This window comes from Pseudopipra pipra, chromosome 2 (assembly GCF_036250125.1).
Source record: "Pseudopipra pipra isolate bDixPip1 chromosome 2, bDixPip1.hap1, whole genome shotgun sequence".
In the NCBI taxonomy this organism is placed as follows: Eukaryota; Metazoa; Chordata; class Aves; order Passeriformes; family Pipridae; genus Pseudopipra; species Pseudopipra pipra.
In genome coordinates this window covers 38,890,521-38,908,880 of record NC_087550.1, presented here as the reverse complement: position 1 = coordinate 38,908,880, position 18,360 = coordinate 38,890,521, and the positions used below count along the sequence as shown (strand labels likewise).

Sequence of the window (18,360 nt, the reverse complement as noted above, 5' to 3'; positions counted from 1 at the left end):
GATGACCTATCCTACAAGCTTTGGAGTCATGCCTCTTTAAATAAAATTCATTCAGGTTTTGGACCTGGCTTGGCTCATTTCCTGCTGCCTTTCTGCACAGAGGACGTTTTTACTTCTCTGCAAAATGGAAGTTGTGACTGCTCAGTTGTATATGGGTGTCCAGGAGATTGGGCATTGCTATGCTGGCCACAAGGAAGCACCAGGGTTGGGATTTGCTGTACCAGATCTACATTGATATTCTTTTACCCTAGTTCTTAGTCTTCAGTAGGAAGAAGGGCACTCATCCTAAAGGTGCATCTCCTAGGTATTCTGCTTTCCACCGACTAGTACAGGGTGACCTGCTGAGATGTTGATCTCCAGTTTTAGATGAAATGAATATTCCTGCAGCTTACTGACTACCCTGCCTACAAAGTGGCAAAAATGCTGATTAAGGAGGGTATTTAATAATTTGCCACTTCTTGAGAGAAAGAAATTCAAAAAAAACAAGCAAGGGAAGAAGGAAAGTTTAGATATGTTAAGTACAAGCAGAATATTCCCAGGTAGTCCATTAAAATGTGAAGTATCAGACAGATATGTTCCTGTAGGAGATAAAAACTTTCACTTGGCTGTTGACTTTCAATTCCATATTTCACACATAATTTGAAAAAATGCATATTTTAAATTCTACTCATTCTGTGTGTATATTATTGCGTGTGTACAATGCACATGCACATTCTTGTCCCTGCAGCACATATTTTGCATGTTGCTGCTGACCAGTGCGTGCTCACGAGGTAGACATAGGCATGCCAAATCTGTGAGTACAGGGGCTGTGTGTGTGTGTGTATAATGTTTGTCTGTACAGACAGGTTATATATGTTTATGTCAAGGGACCAGTTAAGAGACTACCTTCCTGCTGTAGGAAACATAAAACAGGACTGTGTGTAGCTGGAACAAAAGCAGCTCCCAGCCTGGAGAGCTTATCTTCACAGTAAATGGGGCAGACGTGGTTTTGGGGATAGGACTAATACAGGAGCAAGGTGGTCATGCAGTTGGGTCGAACATGTTTTGTACCAGTGTTGAGGCTTTGCATGTAACAGATCTGTTCAAAATGTGCAAAATGATTTGGAGTGTGTAGGAGGTTGCCAAGGAGAGATGAACTCAGAGGGAAAAAAAGAATCACAAAAAGGGTACATTTTAATTTTGTCTAAGCAAAAAAGATTCTTTTTGCTCATTTTGATTGTGATTGAGGATAGAAGAATCCCTGCAGACTTAGGAAAACTCTTACACAGCAGTTTGGTAGCACAAACCTGTAGTCTCCCCTTGAGTTGTGTTAAGCCAAACAATCTGACCTTTGTCTGTGGGTTTCAGGACTCAGATATTCAGGAGAAAGTAGAAGAGAGTAACTGAAAAATGGCTAGGAGGGACCTCGGGTGCTCTCCTCATGCATTTTTGTTATCTGCAGGCATGTGTGGTGTCCAGGGAAAAAGCTAATCTCCCTTATCGGTCCCAGCTGCTCTCTCTCCCTCACTATGGCTTTTATATGCCTTCATTCCTGTAGTCACACCTTAAGCCAGTCCTGACAAAATGATCCAGGTTATGGAAAAATTTCCATTATAAAAGTCATTAAGAGGACTCTGGCATCTTGACTGCACTGGACCCAGGAGCAATTACAGCAGTGGCAGGGTGGGTAGGAGGAGGCAATCCTGGCTTGGCCTCAGCCAGCGCAGGATGTGGTTGTCATCCTGGCTGTGCAGCTACACTGGTAGGAAAGCGCCTCACCAGGCAGTACAAGAGGAAAACACATCAGTTGTTTCGTTCACAGGCAAAAAGCAAACCTTGAATTTAGAGTCTCATGTACCTTCTCAGATCCTTCTGGAACAGTGTTCAACGATGCACAGACCTCTGAGACTCTGTGTGTGGAGTTTGCTTGTAATTTAACTCTGTACCACCCTGAGTTGGCTGCAGCTGCTCAGGGTGAGCTGAATGCAGGAGTCTTGCAGGGACATCAGTCAGGAGAGGGATTTTTGGAGCAGCATGCTGGCTGTTGTGTTAGGAGGCAGTGTGAACACGTGGTTGGAGAGGCTTGCCAGAATTGCAGTACCCTGAATTGCAGCAGTCTTACTTTTTTAGCAGGATCTAAACCTCTTTCCCTGACCCCATACATGCAAGTAAAGGAGATGATCATTTTGTTGTTCAAATCTGAAGGCTGCATCAGCAAAACAGCATCAGGATTTCCCTGTGTCGGGTGCAGTAGCTGGGAGGGCATGAGAGAGTTCTGCACCTTCGGCCATGGGTGAGTGTGCTGGAGCTAACACCAGGTGGGATCCTGGGGTAAGAGAAGTGGTTTTTAAGTGTAACAGTGTGGGTTTGTTCTGCCAAGTCACTGCTTGAGCAGAGAACAAAGGTAGGTGGTAGCATGAAATCCTCACACCCTCTAAGCCAAGGCAGGACTTATGTTTAGGTGCTAAGGTACTCCCAGTCTCAGGATCCCAGAGGGCTGTTTTATCTAGAGGGAGAGCTGCTGACGGGTGGGATGGATAGATGATGTTACTTGATAAAAGAAGACAGAAATAAAGGTTGTTCTGGTGTGTAACTAGACTCTTTGTTCCCCTGGAAATTCAATTACCAAACATAACATTTCTGTGGGGAAAAGGTAACAAAGACCTTGGTCAGCTTAGAGGCAAGGCAGAGTAGTCTACCAATTTTTGGTGGTTGTATCTGTTTCTTACAGAAACCATCTAGTGATGATTGTGACAGATACAGCCAGTGTGTGGCTCTACGTCATTGTGGTCCTATTCCTAAGTAATGATGATTCTGCCCAGCTCTGGCTGTGACCTTCATTGCAGATCTCTAAGAACTCTTTGGTTTTGTTCCCAGAGAACAATTTAAAAACCTGAGGCAACACAGAGGTGGCACATTTCTGTTGCAGATGTATGTGGTACCTGCCTCAATAGCGTTAATGTATCCGCAGTCAGCCATCACTCTCCTGCAGCCAGGCTGCTGCAGTCGTGTCCCTGGCTCCCTTCCCTGCTTCCTTGCCTTACTGGCGCTCCTAATTTAATTTTGCAAGGTTTGCAGAGGGCTAAATTTGGGCCCAGGAGTGTTATTTTTAGAGTCTTGAAAAGAGGCTAATGTACAAAAAAAGATTTTTCTCACAGTTTAATGAACCATTTTTGGATTTTGAGGGGGAGAGGAGGATGGCAGTAAGATGGAAGGGTTTTTCATGTCATCTCTTTAGTCATATAAGGAGCAAGGGGTCCATCTATGATATTGACATCATCTCAGAGCTTCATGTGCATTGTCCCATACCATTCTTTCCCCTTGATCTGTTTCCAAAACCCCCTTTTTCTTAGCCACCCACTTTTCTTCCCTCCTGCCAGCCTCCATCCTTCAGTGCTGCTGCAGATATCTTCTTCCGTGCCTGCTTCCTGCATTTTCAGCCCTACACAGATTGTATTTCCCCGAACTAATTTTAAGGAGGTGGATTTCAGGAAAAATGCCTACCATTCATTTCTTGGTTTCTGCCAGGATGGGTTTCAAGTGTTCATGTTCCAACTGGAGGCTCATTCAAGGTCTAGAGCTGAGCAGATAGTGCAAAGACCAACACGACAGAGAAGTGTTTGTCCTTGACTTTCTGACCATGTCTGTCTCAATCTCTTGGGAAGGATACTGTTATCCAGGTGTGATATGCTTGCACCAAATTTGAAATCATCATGGAGACAGGCAGTGCTTTGTTACCTGAGATAGGTCATGTGGCTGAGGCCAGTTACGGGATGGTGAAAATCAGTTTAGTCCTCAAGTCTGTAGCAAAAATAAAAGAAAGAAAAATAAAAGGGATGGGGAGAGAAGGAGGCTGACCTTGAAGTGCTGTGCTTCCAGGAAGCTATCTGTCTGCTGCTGCCCTGCGTTGAAGTGAGTGTAGGTGTGGATCACTAACCCTTTCCTCTCACCTTGGGGACTCCACATTTCAGAGAGTGTGAATGAGCAGATGGATTTTAGAAGAACTAGTTTTTAGACTGAAAAGCCTTTCAACCTTGTGTTTAAAGAATGTTGACATGGAGGTCCTTGTCTTTCATACTGCTTGCCTATTCCCTCCATCTATCCTCCACCTGCAGTAGAGTGTTTAAAACTCACCTGAGCACTGCCCACCTATGCCATCATGGCAGATGTTTGTCATACTGAAAGCTTTCTATGCATCTTACCTCATATTTGTTTTGACTTAAGATATAATCCAGTCCCCCAAATGTTTACTGCTGGACATGCTCCCGCTGAGGAGACATCTGCAGAAGAGCAGCAAGTCCATCTGTTGACCGAAGTGTTCCTCGCAGCAGCTGCTGCCCGTGTGGGGTATGGACCTTCACGAAGAAGCTGTGATCATGTTCTGAATGCAGAGTGTATTTTCACTAATGTCCTTCCAAGATAAAAAGCCAAAAAGATGACCACCACTTATGGACTAATTAGCCAGAAACCTCCATCTCATTTATCATAATCCAGATGTTATCCTGCTAATTTCAAGGCAGTTACTCAAGTGGAAAATTAGACACACAGGCGTTGAGAGTAGATCTACATCACAGACTTTTGTTGGGGAGGCCCTCAGTCAAGGCTTTGATGGGTTGTGTGATCTTTGGCCAACACAGCTGTGCTGACAAGAAGTCCTCAACATTGACTTCTGCTCGTTATACCATCAAAACCTTGTTTTTACTGGTATTGCTGATGTGGGGGAGGAGAAGCTTTCCTGCAAATTGCTGCCAGAGTGAGCTCTGACAATGGTGACCTCTCCTAACTCATCCTGTGGACCCCAGTATGACTGCTCTGGTAGCCTCCCTGGTAAAGCTGGCTTAAGTTGGTGCACTTGTGAGGTTCCTGTTAGGAAACTGGGACTGCACTCACTTTAATTATTATTTTTTTCCAAGAGTCTTTTGAATGCATTTTTTAAAATGTATATCTTGTTCTCAAGAAGGCTTTGATCTTGTTAATCTTTTCATCTATGCATCAATCTGTTGTGTGAAAATGCTGGAACGTGCTCTTATTGTGGCGGGCTTTCCTAGGGTTTTGTTTCCACTTTTTTTGCATAGTTGAGAGAATTTTTATTTCCAGAGGCTCTCCCTCTGGCTTGATCCTACATGAAAGTTGACCACAGACGTGTCAGGTTCTAGAATGCCACTTTGGGCTATGTCTTTGAATTTTCTTTGCAGGGATTTCCTGATATCAAATTGAAACAATGCTTTGTGTTTCCTTGCATAATGTTAAAGAGATTGAGAATAAGCCTGCACATTCAGTTGTAAGCAGCAATCAGCTCCTTCTGCCTATATTCTCGAGGTGGGACACATGCCAGCTTTGAATTCCAAGTTTTGTGGTTTCTATAGCACGAGGAGAAGTCTAAACTAACTTACCTGCTCTCTGTCTGCGTTAAGAGGTTGAGCAGCGTGCTGCTGTGTTTGTGGTCATTTGGCTGGTTTGAGGCATGGAGAATATGATTAAATCCATCTGCATTTGGGCCACATAGACTTAGCCTTAATCTTGGTCACTTATATTTGCTTTTCTCCCCCAGTTCTTACCATAGATTTAGACCTCAGGTTATGCTTTCATAGTTACAGCTGTGCTTTCCTAAAATGTCCATCTGTTCATGATAGCAGCTGTTCTTGTGAAAACCTTTGCGTAAATGCGATCAATTGTGTGAGAAGTCATGCCCTGTGGAATAACTTGGATCCAAAGGAAGGTGGAGAAGGGGTCATTTGGCAGCCAAAAATCTCCCAGAAAATTAAAACTGTACCTCCTATACATGCCTATCAAAACAGAACCTTTCTAAACTGATCCAAGTCAGGACTTACACAGTTTTCAGACCCTCACTGAAAACAGTGGTGTGACAAGGTGTCCTTTTCAACTTTCCTCAGTGTAAACTAGAAATTGTTCTGCTGAACAGTTGATAGCATCATGGTAATAGTTGATCACTTCAACTGGGAAAGGAACTGGTTCCTTTGGCTCTGTATGTAACTGTGAGAGAATTCAACTTGTGATAGTGGGCTGGGCAGGAGAAGGCTGAAACATGAAAGGACACCTGGGAAGTATGCTGCCAAAGCACAGAGCCTGGTGTTGACCTCTGAGGAGGGTCAAACACTAGGCAGTACCTCAAGATCTTTAAATAATTTATTGTCCTTGATATCATTGGCCCCTTGCAGGTAAGTGTAAACTTCTTGGTTTATGAAAACATAATGAATTTCTGTTTGTACTTCTGTCTTTTGCCTAGGTCCTGAGAGAGACTAATAAATTGGCTGAAATGGAAGAGCCACCTTTGCTACCAGGGGAAACCATTAAAGACATGGGTAAGTGAAGAGGAAATTCCTTGTTGTTTGCTGATCAAATAGAATATCCATAGAGCAAAATACCTTGGCAGTCATTGACCAACAAGAGCAAATTGCTGATGTTTTGAAAGCCATGATCAGGTTGTTTCATTAGTCGAGCTATTACACATCACAGGGACCAAGGTACCTATGTGTCTCCTTTTAGCACCTAGCAAATACAAAGCAATTCAAGGCACCTTAGCATGAGTGATGAGGTAGGTTGTACAGCCTTGCATTTCCTGCCTCCTGAGAGGACATGGATCCACTGTTTCAAGTTGTCCTTGCCACAGGGTAACTTCTTAGGTTGACACAGCACAATTTGTGTCAAATCTCTGTCATGGACTCCGGGAAAGGATGTGGTGCTTTTGCAGGGTACTTGCTGTGATATGGGGATGGTTTTTTTCTTTTTCTTTTTTTTTTTTTTTATCCAGATGTTCTGACATGCATCAGGTTTGCTGATGCTCTCCAGTCTGAAAGCTTGAGTAAGCCTCTTGATTAATTTTCTGGGAAAGATTTTTCATTCACTTCTTTGCCATGTTGCTTTCCTTTTAAAATGATATGGAAGAGTGCAACTTCAGTCCTAAACATAAAAATTCAAAAACACTGAAAATACCTCACCAAAAAACCCCACATCCAACACCACAATAAAGACAAGCAAAAAACACCCAAACAAACCCAAACCCAAAAAAATCCACCTCAATGCTTACTCTTTTTCTCTACCTCTTTCTTAAGCACTTTGAACTCGTACTCCAACCAAACACTGCAGACTGATATCTAACTCACTCCACAGACACAGTTAGCTCTGACAGCAGGACTATATTTTGAGGGGTTCCTAGGGAATAGTTTAAGAGATCAGAGTTTCCAGTGTTTTATCTGTTGACAAATGATGAGATGAGCCATATAAATCTGTAAAACTGGGTGGCTTTTGGAGTAGCCCAGACAGCAGCTGCCTGGTCCAGCAAGAAGTTAAAGGCAGCAAAAAGGAAATATTTGTTATTCATCAGCAATAATTGTTTCCTGTTAAAAGTGTCAAGAAAGGCAAATGTAATTTTTTTTGTATATTTCAGGGAAGGGAAGAAAAAAATATTTTCAGCTAACCCAATAATGTAGGGTAAGATTGACCTGTAAAAGACAGGGATTCCACAAGCAAGGGAATTAGTAGATCTGGTTTTCAGTTTCTTTCTCCCATAGGTATTCTCTTATATATACCAAAGACTGAGCTTAATAGACTTTCCCTTGGTGCTAGCACTACTACAACCTCTCTGTTATAGCTGGCATCCATTCTCACAAACAGTGAAGCATTTTAATGCCTTGGAGATCCCTATTTATCAGGTAGAGACTGCTGAAATCATACAGCTGTGAAGGGGTTAAGGTCAGACAAGCCATGTGTGTAGGTACATGCACAGTGTAATTAAGTAAAATTGTTTCCTTAGGAAACCAAGCTAATAAAATGCAAATGTGAAAGGTGATGTGGCTTACAAGCTGGCAAGGCCAGTGTTTGAGATCATGCCTGGGGTTCCTTACCTGCAAAACATTTTTCTAGCACCTTTTCTATTTACTCAGAAATCCTGTTCTTTTTCAGATGTAAATGCATGCTTTTCTTATTAGTAGATTTTGTTGGGGGTTTTTTAAACATTTTGAATTACATTTTGAATAATGGGAACTCTAGTGGAAAAACCAGGCAGGCTGCCCTTACCCTTATTATGCGTCACAAGTCTGCTTTCAAATCTCTGTCAAACTAGTCCTTGAAAAGAAGTGATTAATAATCAGCTACTAATGAAACAGTTGGTTTAATTAGGACTGGCTAGAAGCATTTTGTGTTTAACTGTCCTTCAAACAAATGCATGTAAATTTATATAAATAAATAAATAAATAAATAAATAAATAAATAATGGAATTACTAGCATGTATATATATTTTATTTCTTTTTAACCAGATATTGTGTGCTACATATTTTGCTATTAGTCACTTTTGATATTTTAAGGATCCTTCTCCACATCCAGATCTCGAGAGTTGTTGAAGACTATGCTGAAGCAGAGCTGATGTGAGGATGATTTAGTTATATGAGTTGTCAGAGCCCTGGAGTAAGGCAGACTCCCTCTTTCTCTCCCTCCAGGCTAAATCTCATGAGATAAAGGTAGAAGAAATTAAGATCCCCATCCTGATGCCCCAGTAGCCTCACACCTCATGTGCGTGGTGGCTGTCACCTGGAGGGTAGGCGAGCTGTCCTCCTGACACAGCCCTTGCACAGTGGGTCCCATGGGGTCCAGAGGCTTGAGGTTATTAGGATGATCCAGGGAGTTCTTTCATGGATCTGGCAGCTCTGGTCAGTGGATCTCCTCTGTGTTTTTGAGGGGTGTCATTACTTCTTGGTGACAGCATAAACCATTGCCACGACACAGCCAGCCAACTGCTTTAGTGGCAGGAGACGTGATAGGCAGCAGAGGTGGGGAGGGAACAACTTAAATCTTGGCATTTTTAATTGATGTAAAACAGAAAGGCAGTTAGGAGGGGTGTTTGCTGTGAAAAACCAGCCTTTTGCTGAAACAAGTGAGAAACATTTGAAGCCTTTTAAGAAGGGGACTGTTTTGAGTCACCATCACTCAGCTTCAAAAATAATTGAATTGTTGCAGAGTAACTTGATCGCTGACTTCAGACCTAAAATCACCGGCAGTTGGGTGTTGTACAGATTCATGGTTGCTGCAAATCTCTGTAGCTCTGCTGGCTTTCAGCAGGAGGGCCTTCATCCCAGGGCTGACTCTGCATGCAAGAGTGTGCAGAAAGACCCAAGCACCCTAAAAACCACATGTGGGAGAACTACCTTCTGTCCTAGGTGGCACAAACCAGCTTGGGGACAATCCTTAGCTTTTATGCAGATTGTTGTCAGCTTCAGAGGCATGCATCCAGGCAGAAGTCATCTCCTCTTTTCATGCATGGTGTTCTCAGCTACTGGCGGTAAGAGTTAACAGTTTGCAGCCAAGCACTGGCTTTTTTACGGGGTAGCAGTTCTGTGCAAATGTAGGATTCTGAGTGATGATACTACTTCTACTCAAACTCTTACCTTCTCCACAGAACTGAAACTTGCATATTAGCTCAGGCTCTAGGCTAGAACCCCAGATGAAGCTTGTTTTAATGTCATGATCTGAAAAGTAAAACCCCCTGTTATGGTTGCTGTTACAATTTTTCTCCCATAATTTAAACCATGAAATCAACAACTTTTTTTCTTTTTTTTTTTTAAGCTAAGGATGTTACTTACATCTGCCCCTTCACTGGAGCAATCAGAGGAACCCTTACTGTTACCAATTATAGGCTGTATTTTAAAAGCATGGAACGGGTAAGCTTTTGAAATAATCTGCTTTTGTTAGCTGTTTAATCTTTAGACATAGGTGTTCTTTGAGAGTAATTCTGTGTGAAATGTAGCTGTATGTTTGAAAATATAGACATAAGGGAGCAGGAGCTGGGGATTTTCCCCCCTCCCCTTTTTAAACTCACAAATTTCAACTGTCTACAGGACCCTCCTTTTGTCCTAGATGCATCTTTAGGTGTAATCAACAGAGTGGAGAAAATTGGAGGTGCTTCCAGTCGTGGTGAGAATTCCTATGGGCTGGAGATTGTATGCAAGGTAAACTCTTACCTGTGTTTTACAGCAGGGGAAGGGGAACATATATTTTAACAGGTTTTCTCTGTAGTACTGTAGGAAGTTCTGCAAAATGTTTCAGTCAGTATGACTTCACAGGCATCAAAAACCATCTGATTTTAAAAGTACTTTTCAGTATGTCCAGTACCAGACAAGATACAAACCTTTATTCAGGCTTTGTGCTGGGCAGTGGCTTTTCTTTCTAGGGGAAACCTAGGCCTGCATCCTACTAATGCAGTTCTCAGTGTTGCCCATCATACTATTCCAGGTAGACTCCAACTATTGTGGAATACAGTATGTATGCCTTTCTCTCATTTGCATTTCAAGAGCAAGAAAGGAGCACGCTTCCTCCTAAATCATTAGCTCATGTCCACCTGCTGCTGTGCTTTGCGGTGAGGGACTCGCAAGTAGCCTTCAGTCCTCCTCGAGGCTGTTCTTTCATTTCTTTCAAGGTAGTACATATTTCACTTGGGCCTCTCAAGAGCCCTTGGAATAACTGGTAATACAAACTTCAATAAAAATTAACAATTTGCCTCTTGTGTCTGCTCACTGTATACCCACGAAGCAGATAATGCCCCCATCTTCCCTCCTAAATCCATACCACTGCTGTTCACCAGGGCATGGCCCCTCTGCCTGCCTCACTGGCCACACAGGACAAGCTGAATTCAGAACCTTGCAGGTCCTGGGCTGCTTAAAGCTCTTGTCAGAGCCCTTGAAGGCTAAGAGGAATGAATGCCACTTGCTGGTTAAAAGCAGAATGAAAAGGAGTCCCAAACTACTCCAGTCACTGCTGTGACTTGGAGGCACCAGGAAGCTAGGCAGGCTTTGGGTGTACTGAGTCAAGACCAGCTGATGCAGTCTGTACCAAATCATCCAGCTGCTCCCTTGTCCTATTGCAGTCGTAATCCACCCTGGCTAGCGTGGGGATGGGGTGCTTGTGCTGGCAAGCTGATTTGTTCCCTGTTTCGATCTGCATTCCTAGTCCTCAGCCATTTTGTTTATATGCAGATTTGTACACATGGTCAAGTTTGAATGAACTGCATTGTTTGCCTGGGTGGGAAACTTGGGCACAAACTGTATGATGAGTGTTTTGGCCCTTTGTAGCATATATATATGCCAGCCTGCTTGGCCTAGGGTATGCAGAGCAGTTCAGTGCAATAACAGAGAGGTGCAGATATAGCTTATACATCCTGAAATGTTCTCTGTCTGAGACCAATCGCGTAATCTGTTTTTGTGAGGATGCAAAATCTTCATCTGTTTATCTCATTCTCTAACTTGCTTTACAATCTTCATATGCTTGAACTGGATAGCTCATTTTCTGCTGGTGGCTTTTAAACTGCTTACTGCAAGTGTTTGAGTTGTGGGCTTAGCTGGAAGAACTTGGTACCTTAGAGATGCTTTATTTAGTTTTGGCATTTGATTTTGTAGATGAGTGTGGAAAGGAGGTCCTGGGTTACAACTCTTTGAGGAAACTACTGCTGTGTGAAGGAGGAGTTCTCGGTTTCAAGACATCTTCTTGAGTGCTCTAAGAGACGGAAGCTTTAAAGGGAGATGATGTTGAATGCTTTGCACCCAGCTGGCTGGGCTTGGGCTTGGGCTACCTACATGCAGTAGCTCTGTGGAGGTACTTTGTGAGGCAGACCCTTCCAGTGGTCCTTTGGCACAACTTGGCATGAGAGCTCGGTGAGAGCTAGGAGATCTGTCTCACAAAGTCCTGCTGATCAGAGACAGCTTGTCCCTGAGCAGGGCTCTCCCCTAGACTTTCAGCAGGTATAGAGCTTCATGTGAAGGCAAGGTGCTGTGGTCAGGAACACCTGTGCACTTCCTCGGCTCCTCTGCAGTTGGGGCAGGCTTTGTTGGAGTCTGCAGACAACCACTGAGCCAAGCCCAGCGTTGCAGTACAAGTGTTCCAAGTACAGTATTAAATCAGTACTAGAAGGAGCATTGTGATGTGACCCTATTTTGAATTCTGGCTTTTGGATTTTCTTTGAATTTTGAAGTGGTTCAGAAATTTGCAACTTGATGTCCCTCTTTCGTTTTATCCTAGGATATTCGAAACTTGCGATTTGCTCATAAGCCTGAAGGGAGAACTAGACGGTCCATATTTGAGAACCTAATGAAATATGCTTTCCCGGTTTCAAATAACCTGGTAAGTGTTTTCTCTTCAGTTTTTACCAAAAGACACAGAGTGGCACTAAACTGTTTCGTTCTGTCCTTCTACTTGGTACAGCATTCACATGGGGTACATTTTCTTGAAGGAGGAGAAGTGGGTTTTATGTGTGTTTTTAACTGAAGTTGGTAGGAGTTTAAATCATATAGAAAACAGGAAAAGTCTACTACCATGGGCTGGATTCTTTCATGCGTGGAGAATGACTTAGTGATGAAGCCTTGCGACAGAGGGAAAGTTGTCAAAGCTCAGTGACATCCGTCAGAGGTTTACAACTAATGGTGACTGCACTGCCCCAAATCTGAAGTGCAATTCCTCTGCTCTGTAATGTTATGACGCTGCAATTGTTGTTTCAAATGCTGGTTGAAAGGAACTGTTTATTATTAAAGAAAGAAAAAAACTACTTGGACAAGAATTCTCTTACATATTAACAAACTCCTTTTGTCCATAAAGTACTAGGTAATAGGCAAGCAAGATCAGGGGTGTATTGGAAAGTACATTGTTGTACGAGTTATCTGATACAACAAGAGGGTTAATCTTTTTCACAAAGCCCTAAAAAAAGAGTTAGTTCAGTGGGGAAAAAGGAAGGGTCAGTCATGAATTAGTATTTGAGATATCAAACATCCTTAAATGGGCTCTGAGTGGGCTCTTAATGGTAAATTTTCTTTCTTTCAGCCACTTTTTGCATTTGAGTACAAAGAGGTTTTCCCAGAAAATGGATGGAAAGTGTATGACCCAACTTGGGAGTACAGAAGACAGGTGGGTATTGTGCCACATCCTCTCTACTCTTCAGAAGTGAGGCTCTGTGCAGTAATACAGTTACAGGTCACGTGGAGTGGATAATGATGCTACTGACAAATGTTGTGCAGGCTGGATTTTGTTCTCCACACTACAGTGATGGATGACAGCAGTACTAGAGATAGTAGCATCCACTGATGGAGATTGGCTCAGGCTGCAGAGAGCTGACTTCAGCCTTCAGTAGAAGAAGCTAATGCTCTGGCTTGGTCATCAGCTGCTGCTGGCAGTGAGGAACATTGTAGGTACATTGCTGAGTTACACACCTCATTGCTGAGTTTCACACCTCAGTTTTTGCTTGTATCAGTTTTAATATTTTCCATTTTTTTCTGTCTTAAACATGAACTTGGGAGGAAAAAAAATAAGAGTAGAATGCCTTTATTATCATAAGGAATCGGCATAGGAATCAACCTGGAGAGTTTTGCGATTTACCATAGCTTAGAACACACAGTTGTAGTGTGTCCAGAGTAGACTGGTCAAAATGTATTTATGATTGTGAAGTGACAGGCTGTCAATTAGGAACACTGTGGTAAGAGCTTGAGTGGTCCTCCCTGGGGGACAAGATGAGAGAATTTTGGTTTTTATAATGGAATTGCTCCTATCATAAAATTCTCAATTAGAGGAAAGAGCTCAATTTGGTGACACGCTCGCCCTGGACACAGTAAACATCTGTCTCATCTAGATCTGCCAATAAAAGCAATTTTCCTTTGTTAAATTAAGAGATGTTAAGCCATGTAATTTAAAGATTTGTGTCTTTCTCTTACAATGAAACAAACCCAGACCTCTGTCCTAACCTAGCTGTTCATCTGATTTCTGGCATCCAAAATGTAAGGATTCATTTTTCTAGCTCTAGTCTTCTAAAAGCTGGGCATGCCTTCTAAATTGGTTATCTAGGCCTGTCATTAACAGATGGGGAGAGAGCTCTTCACTGTGGGGGGTGATTTGTTCTCTCCTAAAATAGCTGCCTAAGATAGATCGCTGGCTTCTAGGCTGCTAATTGAAAGTGAGATGTATCTTACTGTACGCTGCCTTCATTGCAAGAAGTGTATGTTTTGCAATGAGGTGCCACAATCCAAAATCCTAGTAGAGAAAAAATCCAGTCGTTTGTAATCATATTGTATCTTAAGGTCAACTTTGGCTACAAGACCAGATAATGCAGTGATTATTGCTTCGTTTAGAATTTACCTCTTTCTTGGTGGTTATTTTATGGAAAGATCTGTTTATAGAGAAGGATCTGCAGTCCAAGCTATTTAAGCAAGATGCTTCTTCATAGGTCTGAGAACTTTGGAGTAACAACTAAAGATCTCCACTGAAAAGCACAGTATTTGCTTAGCCAAGCTTCAGTTAAGACAGATGTACCAAAGAGATTCTTGCAATACCTGGAAAGGAGGAAGGGTGACCCCTGTGAATTTCCAAGTAAATTATTCTACTTTCTTAATCCTGCCATGTCATTTTTTTATAATAGAAGCTTATCTGTCCATATTAGTGTTTTTATACTGTGATCTGGTGTACCTTAAATTTGGCAGGAGTTTGGTTTTGTGGTGAAAGGATACGTGTATTTGCATGCTTGTAATTAGCATCTCTTCGTGGCCTTTCTGTAAAGAAAATGAGACCGGGCCATGGCGTCTTTGTTTCTTGTCACACGAGGTAGCACTGCTGTGTGTAAAACATGACAACTCGAGACATTACTGGAATGTGTAGTTGTGCTATGCTGCTTTTGTATCATTTTTGAGTAGAAAGGAAAAACTTTGCTTGACTGTTTTTATGTCAAGAAACCAAACTAATGTCCCGGTGCTGAAGCCCTTGGTCATTTCTTTACATGGTAACTGCAAAAGTGAACCCAATCAGGACATTTTGCAGCCACAGCCTATCTGAATTTTACCCATGATGGACCACAGTCACTACCATTCCAGATCACGCAATCCATCTGTTCCAGTAGCTTATCTTCAAAAGTGACTAACGCCAGCTGCCGAAGGAGAGACAAACCGTACTGCAGTAGATGTTTGTGTTATGATGTGGTCAGGAGGAGAATTTCATCCCTTTTGTTAGATTGATTTGGGTCCTGCAGCATGATGCTTTATGTCCCCTCCAAAACTTTTAGGTATTTCAGTCTGTTTATTTAATTCTAGCATTTATAACTATGGATGTTCAGTTTATCTGTGTGAATGTCTTAGCCTTTTTTCTTAATCCAACCAGATTCTGCTAAAGCAATAACAAATACTACAGTAAATCAGGATTATGTCCTGAAATGGCAGCAGGCATTCATTAACAGTGAAACAAAACTGGCATCATCAAATCAGATAATGTCACTGACTCTGTGAATTGTGATCAGAAATAGAAAAGCAGGACATATGCACAATCAGCAGGACTTTTTGGAATTGGTTTAAAAACTGTTACAGAAGAGCTGGCCTAGGGCATAAGCAGCCCAGCAGTATGGCCAGATGTTAACTTGGTATATCTTAGGCCAGGTCAGTCTTTTCCTATGGAAGCAGGGTCATAGAGAGAGGGGAGTGGATCAAAAGCAAACTCCAACTACCAGGCATTCAGAAAAGACATATATACTAGGATCTGTGGTCTACACTGGTACATGTGGCAAGCTTGTGCGTGTTATGATTTATTTATTATAATTTTCATTAAGATTAATAGAAGTGTGTTGATATGATAGCAACTGTAGCAATTAGGGAAGATACTCAGTAAACTCCTGACTTCTCTGTTAGCATTCTTGGGAAAGATGGAAATATGTAACTTATTAAAAATCCGTGATTGTGTAAAACTATGGGGAGTAATAAACAACCTGTAGAGAACAAAAGGAACTCGGAGAGGTTTGAGATTTAGTTGGTAAATAGAATCACATGTGGCAAATGAAATTTAAAACTGAAATTGCTCCCTGATTTTTATTACATGCAGGCTGGCAGAGTTTAAAACAGAATTGCAAAGTGAATAAGACACAGTTGAAACCAAAAGGCCTTGAGATGCCTTTGGAGTAACTTAAAGCTTTATTTTCCTTAACAAGGTGGGGAGCATTTGGAAAATATTACAAGGGGTTGTGAGGCAGGAAATATGTAATGTTTCCCTACAGAAGTCATTCTGGTCCAATCCTATGCTCTGGTCATATCTACCAGGTAGCCACAGTATAAGCTTGTGATTGCTGCTTTCAGAGAAAACATGTAGAAACTAGTAATTCAGAAGAACTGACATATTTTGAGGGTAAAAGAAATGCCCAGCATTAGTATACAAGCAGAGTGGGAAAGGTAGAGCATGAGAACAGCATCCTGCAGAGGATTGCTGGGTGTAACGAAGCGGAGTAAAGTGAGAATCGAACTGTTAAATGTCCCATGGTCTAACTGAGGTCTTGCTTATGCTAGGTATGTCCCTACTGCAGAACAGATCAGAGCTCTCTTGTGCTAAGTGGACACAACATGGGCTGAGTACATGGCAGAGGGACCAGCTTGGCTGTGCAGCTATGTCCTGTGTTGGTGTAGGGATGCACCTCAGCCAATGTGCTCAGCTTCCTGGTTTGAGAGAGACACTGCTGGTGTGTAACTCAGGACCCTTCCTGCCTTGCCTGCTGCAGATCAAGGTGCACCTACATAGCTAAACTCAGAGTCGATCTGCTGGATCCCACAGAGAGATGTGACTGTGTGTAATTCCAGCAAGGAAATAATTTTTTTTCCTGTCAGTGGAAGATCCTCATGTGCTTAACCTTAAACATGTGCTTTGCAAGGTAGTGGTTTCAGTGCCATGCCGTTGTGGCTTCAGCAGTTTTTCCCTGCAAACGAAGACACTCCATCTTCTACAATGTGTCTAAATTAAGTGATAACTGAGCACAGGTCATTAAAGTAAGGCATGAATGACTATCCAGAGGGAAACTAAGTCTAGTTTGTGTGTGAAGATGACACAAGGGCTGTGTCTCTATGGTTAGATGATACAGTTGTAAGTAGTGTTCCCAAGCACTGGGGCACCTTCATTGCAAGTTCCACGCATAGCTTCAGTCCAGGCTGTTACCATCCCTCTTTTGACTGGGTGTGTTTGAGCACCTTTAGCCATGCACAAAGATACTCTTCCAGCAAAATGTATGCAAATGGAGAGTACAAACCAGTTATTTACTGACTAACACAGAAAAAAAGATAGCTGAGATTTAACTAGCTACGAGGCTGAACATTAGTGCTCACTGCCTCAGAGAATGCTTCTGTAGAGACTTTCCTGGCCAGGCAAGCCAAGAGGGAGGGCTGCAAAGCCTGCTCTTAAACCTAGCCATGTGTCAGAGGCTGACACAAGCCGAAGATCACCAGGAGGCAGTTTGGACGAACTATATCCTGTTTGGAGAATAAATGAGTTGAATAGCACGGGTGTGAGGTGCATTGTTTCACCTGGTCTCAGTGAGAATGTTCGTGGGACATTTAATTTATGACTGTGGATGTGGCTGTACTGCCTTCCTTGGTGTGCCCTCTCGCAGCCACCAAACATGTGAATTCCCCTAAAATCAGGGTCTGCTAGCAGCATTATTTTACCTGAGGAAGACAGACCTTTTGCAGCGGCCTTTGGTCACTAATGTGGACACCCAACAGCCGTGTGCCCTGGCAGCTTCAGAATGATCACAACCTGCTGTTAGCGAGGCACACCTGGGTTCCTCCTGCAGGTGCACAAGCAGGCAGCTCCCAGAGCCATTCCTTAGCCTGCAGAGGCTTCTTGAGTTATATCTGTAACAGTGTGGTTTGATAGTAGGCTTTTGGGTGCTTAAAACTTACCAGGAAGCAGTGAAATGCATCTTAGATGAGGAAATACTAGTGTGCTTTATATCACGTTTATCTGTTTCTATTGATTCCAGCTGGAGAAAGGGCAAATCTGAAGGAGCACGAATAAATGCAGAAGCTACTCTGCATTATGGCAAACGTCCTGGGAACATGCAAATTCAGCTTCTCTTCTAGCCCACTTGGCTTATTTCTGTTTGCTTCCAGTCCTTAGAGAAAGTCACGATCCAAATTCAAAGCGTTTTGGGTGGTGCTGTGATTCAAGGCTCCTGTGCTGGGGGAAAACAGACATTCCCCATGATTCAAAGGAAATCTGAGTGCTGACACATGGCGTCTTTTTCTTTCTTTGGGGGCTTGTCATGGATTTTTCTGGTCTGGGCTATTGCAGAGGAAAGATTTCCTGCAAATTTGTCAGTGTGACAGATGAAAGTCTTAGAGCTTTGGAGAGCTTTAGAGCTCAGTTCTGGCCCAAGCAGTGTGTGCTGAAGCTATTCTGCCCAGCACTCTGCAGAGGGTGCTTTGCAGTGCCCACTGCTTAATCTTCTCTGTGAGCACTGGTAGAGTTGCGGGGCAGAATGAAAAGGAGCCCTTTTTCCATGTAGCTGCTTGTCAGCTCCCATTTTCCTTGCCAAGACTGTGCTGACAGTGTACTTTTCATTCAGATTTGGGGGAGGTGAAATCCCCAAGTCT

At 42.7% G+C, this 18,360-nt stretch overlaps 1 protein-coding gene across 2 annotated transcripts in view; it reads left to right on the top strand.

The window, feature by feature from the left end:
• The window catches only part of MTMR2 (myotubularin related protein 2), a 64,640-nt gene that overhangs the window by 32,174 nt on the left and 14,106 nt on the right, over window positions 1-18,360 (top strand). For both annotated transcript variants that reach the window (XM_064645122.1, XM_064645123.1), the window contains exons 3-7: window positions 6,227-6,302; window positions 9,560-9,654; window positions 9,832-9,942; window positions 12,005-12,106; window positions 12,800-12,883. In XM_064645122.1, coding sequence (XP_064501192.1) covers window positions 6,227-6,302; window positions 9,560-9,654; window positions 9,832-9,942; window positions 12,005-12,106; window positions 12,800-12,883 — 468 coding nt within the window. The remainder of the gene's footprint in view (window positions 1-6,226; window positions 6,303-9,559; window positions 9,655-9,831; window positions 9,943-12,004; window positions 12,107-12,799; window positions 12,884-18,360) is intronic.